At 47.1% G+C, this 15,925-nt stretch overlaps 1 protein-coding gene across 1 annotated transcript; it reads left to right on the forward strand.

The window, feature by feature from the left end:
* The first annotated feature begins 1,456 nt into the window (after positions 1 to 1,456).
* On the forward strand, positions 1,457 to 12,905 carry LOC142882773 (radixin-like). The gene is made up of 14 exons (XM_076017451.1): positions 1,457 to 1,581; positions 6,542 to 6,625; positions 6,762 to 6,857; positions 7,110 to 7,232; positions 8,003 to 8,154; positions 8,260 to 8,343; positions 8,447 to 8,593; positions 9,481 to 9,577; positions 9,673 to 9,836; positions 10,489 to 10,619; positions 10,697 to 10,857; positions 10,952 to 11,044; positions 11,890 to 12,132; positions 12,705 to 12,905. Exons 1-14 carry the CDS (start codon positions 1,570 to 1,572, stop codon positions 12,867 to 12,869), a joined length of 1,752 nt encoding a protein of 583 aa, XP_075873566.1. The 5' UTR covers positions 1,457 to 1,569; the 3' UTR covers positions 12,870 to 12,905.
* Positions 12,906 to 15,925: the final 3,020 nt, after the last annotated feature.

A 15,925-nucleotide genomic window follows, 5' to 3' on the forward strand; every position in this document is an offset into this window, starting at 1 on the left:
GGGTGGCCCGACGGACGAATCCTCCCAGTGGATGTGGGTGACATTCGGAAGACAACGAGGCGTTCTCTCGTCCATTCCACCATATACGAGCACTTCTCTGCCTTCGTCCCGGTGAGTTTGCCTCTCCCCACCCCAAAATACGGCACCTCTTCAAGTTTGGCGTGCTCGCCCAAATTCCCTCCTGTATACGACACGAGGGAATGACAAATTCCGCCTCGGTAGAGACCCTAAACCGACCCGGCGACCTGTTTTGGCGCGGCCGGTCACACCGACCGTTAAACACACGTTTGGGTGGATCTATTCGGAGTTGGCAAGCGTAGTGTCACCGTTAATGGTTCGGCGCTTGTTTTTTTCCCCCCGGGTGGTTAGGGGTGCTGAAACTTTACAGGCAGGGGCGAGGGAGAGGCTAGTGGCACTGTTAGCTCGTTGGGTGGCCCTCACGTCTGGAATTGTCAGCCTTTTGAACGTGTCACATTCTAAATATGTCGTGGTGACCGCTTCAACAGAACACGCCGTTTAATTTCTCATCCCTCGTTTAGTAGCGTGGGGGGGTGAAAACACAACCAAAAACAAAACGTGTCTTCGCTGTTACGTCACGCCGCGTTGGCTAACAACATAGCAGAAGTGTAACGGTCGTCCATCATTTGGTCAACTTGTGTTTGACCAACGATAGAACGAAAACCAATGACGACCGCGTAGCCACAGGTTACAAGGGAGACTATCCTCGAGGATTTTAACCGCTGTTCTAAGACTCGTCCTCTGCTACGCCACCCTCAATTTGTGACGTTTTTCTTTCTCTTAGGACGAGCCACCGCTTTGCTCCATCTTTTCATATACAGGTGTGATGCCACTTTTATTTTTAGACTTAAAAAAAAAAAAAAAAAAATCTACCTTTTTTCTGAATAAGGGGAACATCGGGGCGATCTGATGCTGTTTCTCGACTGTATACACAACGCGTACATTTGGAGAGGGTACTTCTGAGACGCGCGACGTGGCCCGACCATGTGCATCTCGGTTTAAGTGGTTGCACGTTCGCGGCAATGTCCATCCAGGTGTGGTTAGTTGAGATGCGCCTTGACGCGCGGTCAGTTTTGTCGTCACCCAGCATACGTTTTTGTGGAGAAACGTTCCTAGACATGAAGTTGTATATAGATATTTCTGCAGGACGTGTTTTGGACTCTTGGTCACTGGATTTGAGTAAGTGGATAAATAAATCAAAGGTTTTATCTTTTAGTCTATAACTCTTGTTTCTTTTGTTCTGGCCTGAAAAATGAATTCAACACTAAAACATTGTGGGGTTCTGCCTTTTTTTTTCTTTTTTTTTTTTTAATTTTGAAGATGTTTTGGCAAAACATCTTTTAATAACCAAGAGCAAAGTCCACTTGCCCTCAAATCACCTCTCTCAGACAACACTTGACTGACATGCTGGGGAGATTGAGTTGAGAGACTCAAAAGACTGACAGAAAAATTCTCTGTTTTACTTTCAGGTCTTGCCGCGCAGGGTGCTGCTGTCGTCCTGTGTGACGGATTTATCCTCTCAGCTCTCGGTTGTCAGGAGGAGAAGCCAAGATGCCAAAACCGGTAAGAACCTAAAAGGATGTCTTTAAAAGTTTGCATGTGAATGTCAGCAGCTTTCATCGCACTGAGTTCAAGGGTAGTGTACTGAAAGGCAGCTCTGACGCATGTAAGCTGAGAAATATCACTTCAGTAACGCCACTTTCCTGCTGGTTGAGTTGTTTTTATGCAACTCAACCAGCCAATTCTGCTGACGTTCATGTGTTTCAGGAAATGTGTTTTGAATGAGAAACTTGACATATACCCCTCAGTTGTTGCCTGCTGCACTCTCTGTTGTAAGAAGTGATGCTTTCTTCCCCACAGCACTCCTCGGACTTGTTATTTTCCAAATGCACAACACCCTGAGGGCATAGTAAAGGGCTCGGCCCACAGGCCTCGCAACTGCAACACTGCTGCCATTGTTGCCGAGTGGGTTGAGAGAATGCCAGAGTTCTGGGATGCAAATAATGGGTGAAACGAAACCAATTTGATGCAGCCACTCCATGCCCTTTACTGCTCTTACGCTGCTTTTTGGACACTGTTTTTCTGTTTGTCACATTTTAAAAATACAGATATTTTCATAGTATAAAACTATGTTGCAAACTATTGTATATTCATGAATACCAGAGCTAAACTTTTAGGGAAAAATGGCCCTCTTGCATTAGTTTAACATCTCTAGTGCAATGCACTCCAATCAGAGGAAGAAAAACCATGGAAACATTCACTTTACAGTGTTAAATTGTTCAGCCAAGAAGTGTTGGTGCAAGTGTGTGTAGCAACTGGGCTCATGCCATTTGGCGCAAAAACAGTCAATGACAGCTGGCTCCAGTCCCCCGGTGACCCTTGGTGCAGGATAAGCAGCGCTAGATAAAGGCTGGATGGATGCTCTTAAAGCTAAAGTGTGATTATTGACTATGAGCTTCGATAAAGTGGTGTGGAATATTTAATATTGACACAGTGGAAACTTTCTTGGGTCTGAAGCGAATCAAGGTCCAATTCAAAGTCTGTTATAAGCGTTGTTTCCCAGCCTTGGGCGTCATACTCACGCCATCTCTGTGGAGCGAGTCCTCCAGCCTCGGGCTGCGAGGTGATGGCACCCGACAGGAAGGACCCTGACATGCTTCCTAGCCCGTGGCTGCTTTCCTGTTTGCTGGAGAGGGGGCCTAGCTGTGTCAACATCCTGTCTTTCTGGTTAACGGGAGTAAAGCAGAAGGGATTTTCATTAAAGGGCTGGGAATTCAAATCATATGAATGATATAAAAAAAAAAAAAACATATTTCTGTTTGAAGTTTGTTTGCTGTGCTTTTGTTTTTTAAGGCTTCACGGTAGCCGTGGTGGAAAGGTGGGAGATTAACCTGTGAAACCACATTTGCTTGTCTTATCTGACCCCTCACTCCATTGACAAAACAAAAGCTCACCCCAAAGCCAAGTGTTTTAGGTGCGGGCCTCTCTTTCCTCTATATTATTATCTCTCGCAAATCCCTGGAAACTTAATATCCGGTCCGGACGAGCGCCAGTTGTATTTTCCTCCTCCTTGGCAGTGGACGCCTTCCTTCACATTTACCTCGTGTTCCTAACGTCGTTGCCGTTTGTACTCGGATGTGTCTCCCTCCCTTCGTCGCTTGTTCATATTTTTTTCCCCAGCCGCCCCAGAGTTCCTTACCCTATGGGAGGGTTAATCAGGGGGACAGACAGCTGCTCAGAGCCCGGCGGGGCCCGATTAGCAGCTCCTGCCGATTGTAGTGTGTGTTGCTGCGTGTGCGTGTGCGTGTGTCTGAGGCCTCACCCTCCACAAAGCTCCTCTTAACAGCTTACAGTAACTAAACAGCTGCACAGTTAACAAGGTGCCTGTCTGAGTGAGGTCGCGCCTCCGAAGCTGGAATGGAGAAGAGGGATTTGGACTCGCAGCTCAAACGCAAAGGAAGAACACGTAGAAGAATGCAAGTGAACCCTTTCCAGGGGTTTGCCTCGTTTTTTTTTTTGGCTGCTTGTTGAGCCTGTTTCAGGCTCAAGCAACATCGCATCTCACGTTCCCCCGTCATCTTGTAGCTGCGTTTCCATGACCCATGGAATTGCGCAAAACCTAAATATCGCGATTAAAAACCTGTTCATGGAAACACCCGAACTTGGAAAAAGACCTCTCGGATATGGCTAAAAGGTTTTGACGCTCACATGAGGTGCTTTTCCAGATGCATCCATAGAGAGGAATATCGCAAAAATGTCATGGGAACACTTTTTGTCGCATTTACACGTCGGCGCACGGGGTTACGTGACCAGTTCACTCCAAGTGAGAATGGCGCGTTATGATTGGACGGAGGACGAGATGGAATATTTTATTTACAAGTAATCAAAGGCAAAAATATAACGACCATTCTGGACAGCAAACAACATGGGAATGCAGATTTATACAAGGAATGTTTTACCTCCGTCCTCCTCAAAGTGGGGTCAGGTGGGACGAGATTTGACGAGAATTACAGCCGATGCGCTTCACACCACATTCAATTGAAACGCCTGCAAATTGTACTTTGTCAAAATTTTAGAACTATTGCTTTTATTTTTACGAAAGACTGTCTTTTGCTCGTGATTTGTGGGAGGGATGCCATCCATCCATCCATCCATCCATCCATCTTCCATACCTGCTTCTTCCTGAGCTCAGGGTCACGGGGGTCTGCTGGAGCCTATCCCAGCTGTCATAGAGTGAAGGCAGGGTGACACCCTGGACAACTGGCCAGGTCATCGCAGGGCCACATAGAGACAAACAACCATTCACACTCACACACACCGAGGGACAATTTAGAGTTCCCAATCCACCTCACATGCATGTTTTTGGAGTGTGGGAGGAAGCCGGAGAGCCTGGAGAGAACCCAGCAGAACATGCAAACTCCACGCAGAGAAGGCCCCGAATTGAACTCACGACCTTCTTGCTGTGAGGCGGCTGGGGTTGGATGCCCGCCCCATTGAATTCCTGGGATACCAGCGTCACCAACCAAACTCGGAAGTTGAATTGCGAACATGTCAACACATTGTCGGCTTTGGCGCAGCACGTCTGAGCCGGCCCCCACAAGTGGTGAGCTGGGTCGACGTCTGGCCCTCCTCTGAAAACTCCTTCCTCTGTGCCCCAGCGTGCACGGTGCAGGCGAGCGCTGTCCGCTTGCAGCGTGAGGTTTAGGAGCGCCCCTGGATAAGAACGGGCTTGCAAACGCTCGGTGGCCCACCAGTGGTGCTTCTCTGTGATCAGCTGTGTCAGAGCTTCGGTATGCCGGCCCTCCTCTTCTTCCCCAGCCTCTCCGCAGGGGAGACGGGATTAGCTGACCGTCTGCTCACACAGGACTCCTCCTCCTCACTGTGGTGGACCTGAATGCAGACTGCAATGGACTGGGGGGCGGAAGTTCTCCGCCTTGAAGGCCCCTCGCGGCTGATGTCTCGTGGACCTCAACAACAAAGGCGTATCACAGCTAGCTAGGCCAAGGCAGTGAGGACCAAACTCATCCATCAGTGAACTTTGAACTACATGCTTTGCCATTGTGGCTTTTGGTCTGTGTCAGCCTGGAAGGTCCGTTGAGTAAAGAAGCTCATCTGCTTCCTGCGTGCATGACAGGAAATGAACAAAACCTGTGGATTTTTTTATTTTCTCTTTAAGCCCCTCCAAACATTTTAAAGATTGATCGATGTCAGAAGTCCTAGTTGGATGTATTGAAATCTGCTCCGCTTTTAGGTCGGATATTCCCTTAAAAAAGTTAGACAAACTGATGATGTTTTTCCTTGAGCAAAACTGATGAGTTGGCAGTTAAGATGGAAGAATTTTCTGGCTAATGTGACCAGTTTTTGGAATTACAGAGTGACTTCCTCCAGTTATGATAGATACATTTCATCCAACATCTGATGGTCCTTTTTTTGTTTGGGTTTTTTTCTCTTTGAAAAAGTCTATAATCCGCTTTTTGTCTTTTGTGCCCTTGTCAAGGCCAAAACATGCAGTTACAAGGTGGGCTTCATTGTAAGCTGTCGCTCATGTCCCATCATGTAACAATACACTCTGCCTCCGCATTCAGTAGATGCCTCAGTGCTGTGTGGCAATAAGCTATTACAACAAGCGACACATAGCCACACATCTACGAGACGCAGACCTCACTCTCCAAATGAAGCCTGTGGGACACAGTGCACTTTTCCTTTTTTTTCCTTTTAAAGTGAAGTAAAGAATAAAATTTCCTGAACACTGCAGTCTTGTTCCCGGGTTGTGCTGCAGTGTGGAGTGGAAATTATGTAACTTTTTTGCAATGATGTGTTGCGAGAGGAGGTCTGCTCTGCAAATTGGGTTTTTGGGGGGGGTTCTGAAGTGACTGAAGCTGATCGAAGCTGTGTTTGTTGAAACTCGTTTGCAACAGAATTGAAGACTTCAAAAGTCGTCATCCAGGCAACATACAAGTTTGAAGGAATTCCAAGCAGCAGGTTGTCCTCTGTCCTACCAGACCAGTTGGATTTGACCATGTCTTGAGTTTTCCCCTTTAAAAAAAACAATGCTGAGACGAAGCCGTTCTCCAAAAACGACGCCATTTCCTCCTACAAGAGGAAAACTTCACTTAAGAAATGTTTGACGAATAAACATTTTTCTAAAAAAAAAAAAAAAAAAAAAAACCCGAACAAATGCAGTTCATAATACATCAAGTGTTATCATTTCCTCCATGCATATTCCCTTGTATGGAAAATGCAGGTCTGCTGTTTGTAAACCTGCAAACGGCAGGAGAAGAACATCTTCTGGTTGCTGCTCGTGTTTTGACCAAGTAACACAAAACTGTCGCCCAGGAGGGAAACCGAATGACTTTCATTTCACAGCAGTTATACACTTACACAGACGTGTTTATGGGTAACATTTGCAGCTTCCGGCCAGCAAAGTTTTCACACAATGTGAAACGTGCAGTGCACCATGGCTCGTTTGCTCGGTTAATGCAGCAAATGCAATAACGTTGCAATTGTTTTCTTCTGCCCCTAGATAAATGTTCGTGTGACCACCATGGATGCTGAGCTGGAGTTTGCCATTCAGAATAACACCACAGGAAAACAGCTGTTTGACCAGGTGGCCTACAGTGACCGATTGCTATCTGCCTCTTTTAAGAATATTTTAGTTTTTTGAAAATCAAAATGATGATGATAATGTAAAGCAACCGAATTAAAACTATTGCTGTCACTTGTGATGTTGCTGCTGTTCTCAGGTGGTGAAGACTGTGGGCCTGCGAGAGGTCTGGTTCTTTGGCCTGCAGTACGTGGACAGTAAAGGCTACATCACTTGGCTCAAACTCAACAAGAAGGTTTCTCAGAAATTAATTCATTTTTGTTTCTTTTTTTTTTTTTATTGCCATCACTGCATTTGTTGTGCTGGCACCTGCTGGCGAAAGAGCTTCATAGCAACATAGCGTTGTTGCCAGGGAGTGAGACTCCTGACACGGCCGTGTCCAGCACCACAGTCTTTCTTTTTCTTTGTTTTCTGTTTGGCACTTGCTCTATATTCCTTCACTGTGACATTAAGGAGGGGGTGTGACTGTGTTGTTTCTGCCCTCCAGGTGACCCAGCAGGATGTGAAGAAGGAGAACCCGCTGCAGTTTAAGTTCAGAGCCAAGTTCTTCCCGGAGGACGTGTCCGAGGAGCTCATCCAGGAAGTGACCCAGAGGCTCTTCTTCCTGCAGGTAGCAAACCGTGAAGACGCCGCGCACGTTTCAGAACTGGTGCAGATTGTTGACACAAAACCAACCAAAACTGAGCTTTTGGCCAACCTTCTGTTACTTTGAGTTAGGGCTGTCCCGATCCGATATTGATATCGGATATTGGTCCGATATCAGCCAAAAAAGGAATATCGGATTATATCGCACGTCTTCTTAAGTCTCCGATATTAACACTCCGATAGGAAGCAGTCCATTCTACTCCGGCGAAAAAAGAATCTCCACATCATGCTCGGACTGCAGAAAGTGGAGATGGAGGAGTCCGGGTCATCACGAGTTTAGTTAACTGACAATATTATTTTGTTGTTTTTTTGTTCCTGCTCTCAGTTGCTTTCAGAATATACGAGCAGTAAACTTAATTTGTTTTGAATTGTTTGCACTATAAGTTATTTGGGTCATTGTTCACGGCATCCTGATTTATTTCTTCTATTCCGCAGTTTTTTTTTTAAAATAATTGTTAATAATAAGTGGTATGTATTCTGCCTTTTTTTTAACACTCCACACTACAGAATAAATAATGAAAGTATGTTTCATTTGTAGCATGCTGATATCGGATTGATATCGGTATCGGCCGATATTCAAGGTTGAAATATCGGTATCGTATCGGAAGTGAAAATATAGTGTCGGGACAGCCCTACTTTGAGTGTTTGACAAAAGAAGAAGACCACAGCTGCACTGACGTGCGGCGCTGTCCGACAACTCTGAGAAATGGAAAACTCTGCATTGTGTTTCCCCAGGTGAAGGAGGCCATCCTGAACGACGAGAACTACTGTCCGCCAGAGACGGCCGTCTTGGTGGCCTCCTACGCCGTCCACGCCAAGTACGGCGAATACGGCAAAGACGTCCACAAGCCGGGCTACCTCACCAACGACCGGCTGCTGCCTCAGAGGTGCGCAAACACGCTGGCCCGCGTTCGCGCATCGCGCATCGCAAACTCGGGGAAGCGCTTTCGGCGTCGCTGCGGTTGAAGTTGCCGTGTCTTTGCGTTGCGCAGAGTCCTGGAGCAGCACAAGCTGACCAAGGAGCAGTGGGAGGACCGCATACAGACGTGGCACGAAGAGCACAAAGACATGCTCAGGTTTGTGAATGTCCCTGAGCTTTGCTAGGCTGGAACGGTCTGCCTGTGTGTTTCTGTGCACAGTCTGAAGTAAAGCCAAAGGAAATTGTTGCTTTTCCTACAGGGAGGACTCCATGATGGAATATCTGAAAATTGCCCAGGACCTGGAGATGTATGGGGTCAACTACTTTGAGATCAAGAACAAGAAGGGCACCCAGCTGTGGCTGGGGGTGGACGCCCTCGGCCTCAACATTTATGAGCACGACGACAAGTGAGGGACGCACCGACGCGCGTGCAGTCGCATTTTCGATCGTTCACGGACGCTGGCTGCGTTTCCATGACGCCTAGAATTGCACAAAACCTAAATATCACAATAAAAACATGGTCATGGAAACACCTGAAGTTTGAAAAACCTCTCAAATACGGCTGAACGGTTTTGACGCTCTCATGCGGTGGTTTTTCAGACGCATCCATATAGAGGGGTATCGCAAAAGTGTCACGGAAACACTTGTCGCATTTACACGCTAGCGGATGTGACGTACGGGGTCACGTGACCAGTTCACTTCAGTGTGAATATGTTTGGACGGAGGCGGGAATATTTTATTTACAAGTCAAAATGTCAGGCTGCCACATTTAGCAACAAGCTACGGCTACGCCACTCGGACAGAACGGGCGTCACCGTCTCAGTTTAAATGCTTGGGGTCAAATCCACCCTGTGAATTCATTTCCTCCAGCAGGTGGTATTTTTAGGTGTAGAGACTGAGGCAGGGGTGGGGGAAGGAAGATCTGTCTATTGTCGGAGGGACGGTCCTTCCTGTCCAGTGCGGAGCTCGAACCACGGACACACACACGGCCTCCCCATCTTGTAAAAAAAATAAATAAATAAAATAAAAAATCCTCGACGTAATTGTGTTTCCTTTCCTGTTGGCTCATCGCCACCGCAGTTCCAATTCCTCTGGCGCAGGCGATGGGAAGGAAATGAGAGTTTGTTTCCACCTCCTGAGACGCCAACCTCCCGCTTTTCACTTTTTATTAATTGTCTCCTTGTTGGCTGTGGAGTCGACGACCCTCACCATTGTGATATTTAAGGAAGGAGTTGTATTCATGTTGCAATTTATGGAACTGAACCACACAATCGCCCGCTCTCTCTCTTTTCAGGCTGACGCCGAAGATCGGCTTCCCCTGGAGCGAGATCAGAAACATCTCCTTCAACGACAGGAAGTTCATCATCAAACCCATCGACAAGAAAGCGCCGGTCGGTGTCGAATCCGCCCTCTTTCGAGAGCTTGCCGTGTGTCTTCCCCTCACTGCCCCGCCAACACCTTCCTTGTGTCTCCCTCACCCTCCCAGGACTTTGTCTTTTACGCCCCGCGACTGCGCATCAACAAGCGCATCCTGGCGCTGTGCATGGGAAACCATGAGCTGTACATGAGGAGGAGAAAACCCGACACCATCGAGGTGCAGCAGATGAAGGCCCAGGCCCGGGACGAGAAGCAGCAGAAGCAGAAAGACAGGTTAGAGTTCATGCAGTCACAAAGCCAAATGCTTTGTCTGAAAGGTCCAGTGTGTGAAGTTTGGCTTGATGTATGATTATTATTATATTGGTAAAGGCTTCGTTCACAGCCCGCAAAAACATTCATAAAAGTGTATTTCGTATCTTGCACTGCTGCCATAGTTCTAAGGAAGCCTGGTGTGGACAATCCAGCTCCCTCCCATCACGTTTCATATTTAGAGTGTAAGCTTGATTCTTCAAATAAACCAGCAAAGAAGATGGCGAACGAGCTACACAAGTGCACGCAGGCCACCGTAGTTCAGCGGTAGCAGCGGTAGGGGGAGTGAAAGAGCGCTGCAATCTAAAATGTAACCACTTGGTGTCGCTGTTACGACCGGCTCGAGATGTTTAAAAGTCACACCTGGGTTTGCATAACTCAAAGTGAACACAAAGTGATACAGAGGGAGGAGGCGAGACGGCCGGTGGCCCCTGAACAGTCGGCGGTTCCTCTCAAAATCTCCAAATATCACACACTTGACCTTCTAACGATGCACCGAATGATTTGTTCCTGTTAATATCCACTAGATGTCAGCGTTTGTCATCGTGCCTGTTTGGCACAAAAATGTGGAAGTGGTGAATGTGTTATTATTTTTTCCCAACCCGTGGCTCCGCAGGGCTCAGCTGGAGAGCGAGAAGAAGAGGCGCGAGCACGCGGAGAAGGAGAAGGAGAAGATGGAGCGCGAGAAGGACGAGATCATGGAGCGGCTGAGGCAGATCGAGGAGCAGACGCTGAGCGCACAGAGAGGTAGCAGCGTTTCCTTTATTACCGGGCCATCTGTCTGCTGGTCTTCCACATGCTGTCTCTCCATGGCCTCGCTGCAGAACTGGAGGCCCAGACCCGCCGGGCCATGGACCTGGAGCTGGAGAAGAAGAGGGCGAGGGAGGAGGCGCAGAGGCTGGACGGGGAGAAGCGGACGGCCAAGGAGGCCATGTCGGCGCTGGTCAAACAGGCCGAAGACCAGCAGAAGAACCAGGAACATCTGGTGGGGCCGCACCTCCGACGTCCATCAAGTCTCAGCGAAAGCGCGGTGAGATCGGAGTGAAGGCGTTCAGTAACGGCGGGCGTGACGTTTGCAGGCGACGGAGCTGGCGGAGTTCACCGCTAAAATCTCTCTGCTGGAGGAGGCCAAGAAGAAGAAGGACGAGGAGGCCACAGAGTGGCAGCACAAGGTAGGTGGCGCCGCTGAGATCCTCCCGGGCGCCCCAAAGCCGTGATCGCTGCTCTGTGTCGGGGAACCACGAGTTGCATGTCAGTTTGTCCATTTAAGAAGTGTCGTTTCCCAATTCAGGATCAGTAAAGCACATCTGTTCTATTCCGTTAATTACAAAATAAAGATAATTATCATCGGTTACATTACAGGAAAAACATGAAATTATGGTTGCTTGTGGAATTATTCATGACTACAATTTTAAATTTCATCTGACCAATTTTTACAAAAAGAAAAGCTGGACTTTACGTTTAGCAAGTTTGCTTTTAAAAAGAAAAGTAAAAGTAATCAAAATGAAATCAGATGTAATTGGTTACATTACTTTTACTTTTTTTACATTACTTATTACATTTTTCTAAAGATAGGTACATACAGTAGATGGATTCACTGTATTGATCCCAAATTGGGAAACTACCGTGTTGCAGCACTGAAGAAACAGTACAAAAAAATAAACTATCGTCGTTACCAAAACACTCAAATCCGTCCACGTACGATAACCAATAATAATAACAGACGTTCAAAAGACAGTCAAATAGTGCAGAGGCATTGATTAGCAGGGTTTTCTCTAAACCATTGGTGCATAATTTGCCATTGGGTCCAGGGAAAATGTCCAGAAAGCAGGGGAGCTCGCGATTGTAACCTATTACATTAGCAAAGGAGTCCAGCCAGCCACTGTTGCTGGTGCTTTTGCATTGAAGCTGCATGGGCGGGGCCTGCACCTCACGTCACGCTGCAACCGCCGCAGGTGCTTTGCAAAGACGCTCAGCCAAACTCTTCCTCTGTTCCTCTGTGGGCCCGCGTGGCCAGGCGCTCTCGGCTCAGGGCGACCTGGAGAAGGCCAAGGAGGAGCTGAAGAACGCCATGACGGTGGTGGCGACGGCGCCCCCCGAGGCCCACGGCGAGAACGAGCACGACGACGAGCACGACGAGAACCACGCCGAGGCCAGCGCCGAGCTCTCCAACGAGGGCGTGAGCCAGCTGGACCTCCGCAGCGAGGAGGCCCGCGTCACCGAGGCCCAGAAGAACCAGCGGGTCAAGCAGCAGCTGCAGGTGAGAGTCCGACCCGCTCGGAGGCAAAGTGTTGCAAACGATCCAGCTGCAGGTCACAGTCGACTTGTGAATTGCACTATTGCAACTGCAGCTCTGGTGCACAGATGAAACAAAAAAAAAAGTAAATATTTGTTATGGCTTTTCACAAAGGCTGCTGGTGCAGGACGTTTTAAACAAAGAAGAGTTGAGATTTTTATTTCTGCAAACCACGGCTCAAAAAAACAAACCTGGTTGCAAAACGCGGTTAAAACAGAAAATGGAACTGCAGCTCCTGCTGCTCTGAATCACAGCTGGCTCAGAGTGACGTTAGTTCTTGGTGTTTAAAGAGGTTTCACAAACAAGCCAGCTGTGAAACTCAGTGGCTGCTATTGAAAATCTTCACGTATGATTGAGTGTGACTTCCTCTTTCTTTTCTTTTCTTATCGATACATTTTTCTCCCTCCTTTCCCCCTCATTATGCCATCACAATGTATTTAATTTTTCTTTATTTTGCACCCTTTCAAATGTCTCGTCCGCTCCAACTTAACACTTAACTGCCGTCTACCTCCACTCCCCCCCCACCCCCCCTCCAGACCCTAAGCTCCGAGTTGGCCCAGGCCAGGGACGACAGCATGAAGACGCAGAACGACGTGCTGCACGCCGAGAACGTCAAAGCGGGCCGAGACAAATACAAAACGCTGCGGCAGATCCGCCAGGGCAACACCAAGCAGCGGGTCGACGAGTTCGAGTCCATGTGAGAGCGACCCGTCTCTCTCTGAGGTGTGGTGGGGGGGTGGGGGGTGGGGAGGGGGGGTTGCCCAATCATGAACTCTACCCCGAGCGACTTTTTTTTCTTTCTTTTTCTTTTCTTTTTCTGGTGGACATTCGATGGCGCCGTGTTTTGAGCGCCCGTCCCGTCGTAAACTTGCCAAAGCGCCGCCCCCTCGTTCTCCACTCGCGCCGACGCATTGTGGAGTCGCAGCCATGTACATCACACGCAGAAAACAAACCAACGGGGGTCCGGTCCCTGCTGCAGTCCCTCAGACAAACTAACAACCAAAACCGAAGCCATTTCATTTCATTTCTTTGCTTTTTTTTTTTTGTTTTGTTTTGTTAAAGCACGGTTATTATTTTTGCGAGAACTCGGCCGTGAGAAGCTGCTTCACCGCCGCGTCTGTCGTCTCTGCGGCGCTCAGTGTCGTCTGTTACTCATCAACCTTTTTTCTTTTTAGATGCCGTTCCCCCTTTTTTCCTCCCCCCTCCCCTTATTTAATCAAAATCAGGAGTCAATGCGCTGCTTTGTAAAGCCTTAGGTCAAAAACTAATAGCAAAGCTAGTTATGCTAATCCCCCACCCACCCCCCCCCTTTTTTTTTTTTTTTTTTTTTTGCATTTCTCCTGCGAGCCGAGCGGACGTCGCGCCCAATTTGATGCGGCCGAGGTGCCGCATTTGGACAAACGCTGCAGTATTTGGAGGTTCTGATGACAGTATTTCCCCGTTTTTCTTTGGATCGGGGACGGCCGTCCTCGGGAGAGGGCGGGGCTTGATGACTGAATGTAGCAGAGGTGACAAAGGGAAAGTGTGTGTTTACAATGCCGAGAGGCGACGTCCAGGACTGCTTGGTTCCTCCGCTCGCCATAGATTGTTTTCCCGTGTTTTATCTGTCTGCCCAACCTGTGCACGTGTAGACGTGAATCCAGGTGTGTGTGTGTGTTAGCAAAGGCTGACCCCCTCTGGATAAAGGGGTGGGGGGGGTGGGGGGGAGCTTTGGAAAACATCAGTCCTCGTCCCAGGACTGATTTCTACCTCAGTGAAACGCAGAGAAGCGTCAGTGACTGACAGTCAAGCCTCCGTCATTCTGGCAAAAATGGGATTTTTATGATTTTTTTTTTTTTTTTTTTTAATGCTGTTACGCCCTCTTGTGGTTGCTCCTGGTCAGAGCTCAGTGGCTCCCCCCTGCTCCTCACGTCTGTTGTTTTGGGTTTCAAGAAGTCGTACCTTGTTTTGTTTCTTGCCTTAAGAGCTCATTTCTAATTTTCCCTGTTTTGACCTGGTTATGTGTTTCGGTTCGTGCTTGTTTGAATAAGAGAATTTGGATGAGTAAACACTACTGTGAAGCGTCGGGAGTCTCCCCTGGAAGAGTGCTTAGGCTGGAGTCGGGGTGTGGAGTGGTGAAGTGGACTGAATGGCACCGAGAGGTTGGAGAGAGGGCGACGACGTTGATGATTTAATTACGTTGCGTATCCAGAGTTCTATCCTAACTCCTCCACTAACATCTTTCGTGGATCATAGTAAAGTTTTACGGTGCTTTTTTTTTTAAAGTCTCTTGTTTTGTTTTTTTTAATAAAAGAAATAATAAATAAGAGAAGCTGTATTAATTGCAAAGGCTAATAACAGCTGGTGTGTTTTGTTTTTTTGTTTTTTTTTGTCAAGTGGAGTTTTAAAATTTCAGCCCTCTGTCGTGTTTTGAACTGGACACAGATGCTTTCCGTGTTTTAACCTCGGTGTTCGTTGTTAACGTTGCGTTTGCCATATAGCAGCAGGTGGTGGGGGGGGCACAGCACATCCTGCGCTTGCTTTTAAAGAAGCCTCCGCGAGCAGTATCAGCCTTCTGCACAGCCGGCGGCTTCACTGAAGGGGAAAACGCTTGTTGACGCCCCCCCCCCGACACACACACACACAAGCTGGAGGGTTTCAGTTGGACTGTTTGTCTTCAGACGTCCCCGTCCCTCTCCAGTGAAGCCGTTGTCTGTGACGCCGTCCGCTCTGGCACCAGCTGTCGCGTTTTGCCGCGTTGTGTTTTTTTTTGGGGGGGGGGGACCGATTTCTCTTTCTTGTTCTCCTTATGTTAACATTAGTATTGTTCAAGGCGCAGATGTATAGCAGTCAATTTCATTGGTTCACAAATAAAAGTTTTAAATTTTAACCCGCTGGTTTTTCTCAAGTGTCTGTTTATTCGGCATTTAACCAAAACGTAACGAAATTTGTACCTTTGTCCAGTGTGCTTTACGGAGTTCAATGAGTGCTCAGTTTGTGTCTTTGCTTTGTTGTTTTTGCACGGGGTGACAATGCAGTATTATTTTTTTCTGTTGTTCTCTTAAGAAAATGTTTCACAATACAGTCAAATCTCAAAGAAAAGAAAAGAAAATCTCCCAAAAACCAGAAAATTTGCGGACCAAATACTTTTCCAATAACACTTAATTCTAATGCATTCTATAATAGAAACCTTGACAATTATCGGTACCTTAGAAAATTTGAGAGCAAACCTTTAACACACAATAATAATAATAATTCCATTGTCACGCAGCACTGTTTTTTTCACTTTGTTTTTTTAATCAACAATCACAAGTTTTTTTTGTTTGTTTCACAATCACAATCACAGTTGAGAATATTACAATAATTACACTGTGATACAAGCAGAATGTCGTTTTAACCAGGAATTAGTGGCTAAGTCTAAAGATCGGCGCTCTTTTTTTAAAAAAAAAACAACTGAATATTCCAAAACATGCTTTTCATTTTTAGTTTTCATGTCCTACTTTAAAAAAAAGTATAAATGATTAAAAAAATAATAATCTGTTGCAACCCTACTAAAGGTACAGTGTGTATAATTTGGTCTGTTCTGACACAACTGACAGTTTACCACCAGTGAACTCTGCTACACTACTCCTTTGTCCAAAATTCTGAGCTACCCCTTTAATAATGATAATTATGGTTCCCCACCATGTTTCTACAAATATAAATTCAATGACAGGATTTTTGTTGGTCACAGTCTCGTATGAAGATTGTGTGAGATTTGGTTTGTCCATGCTGGGAA

Source organism: Nelusetta ayraudi, unplaced genomic scaffold (genome assembly GCF_046127955.1).
Source record: "Nelusetta ayraudi isolate G7.1 ecotype Tasmania unplaced genomic scaffold, CSIRO-AGI_Nayr_v1 ptg000006l, whole genome shotgun sequence".
NCBI lineage: Eukaryota > Metazoa > Chordata > Actinopteri > Tetraodontiformes > Monacanthidae > Nelusetta > Nelusetta ayraudi.

Coding starts and splice junctions, on each gene's coding strand:
- LOC142882773 (XM_076017451.1), top strand. Junction 6,626..6,761: donor GAAAACAGCTGTTTGACCAG/GTGGCCTACAGT, acceptor TGCTGTTCTCAG/GTGGTGAAGACTGTGGGCCT. Junction 9,578..9,672: donor CCATCGACAAGAAAGCGCCG/GTCGGTGTCGAA, acceptor TCACCCTCCCAG/GACTTTGTCTTTTACGCCCC.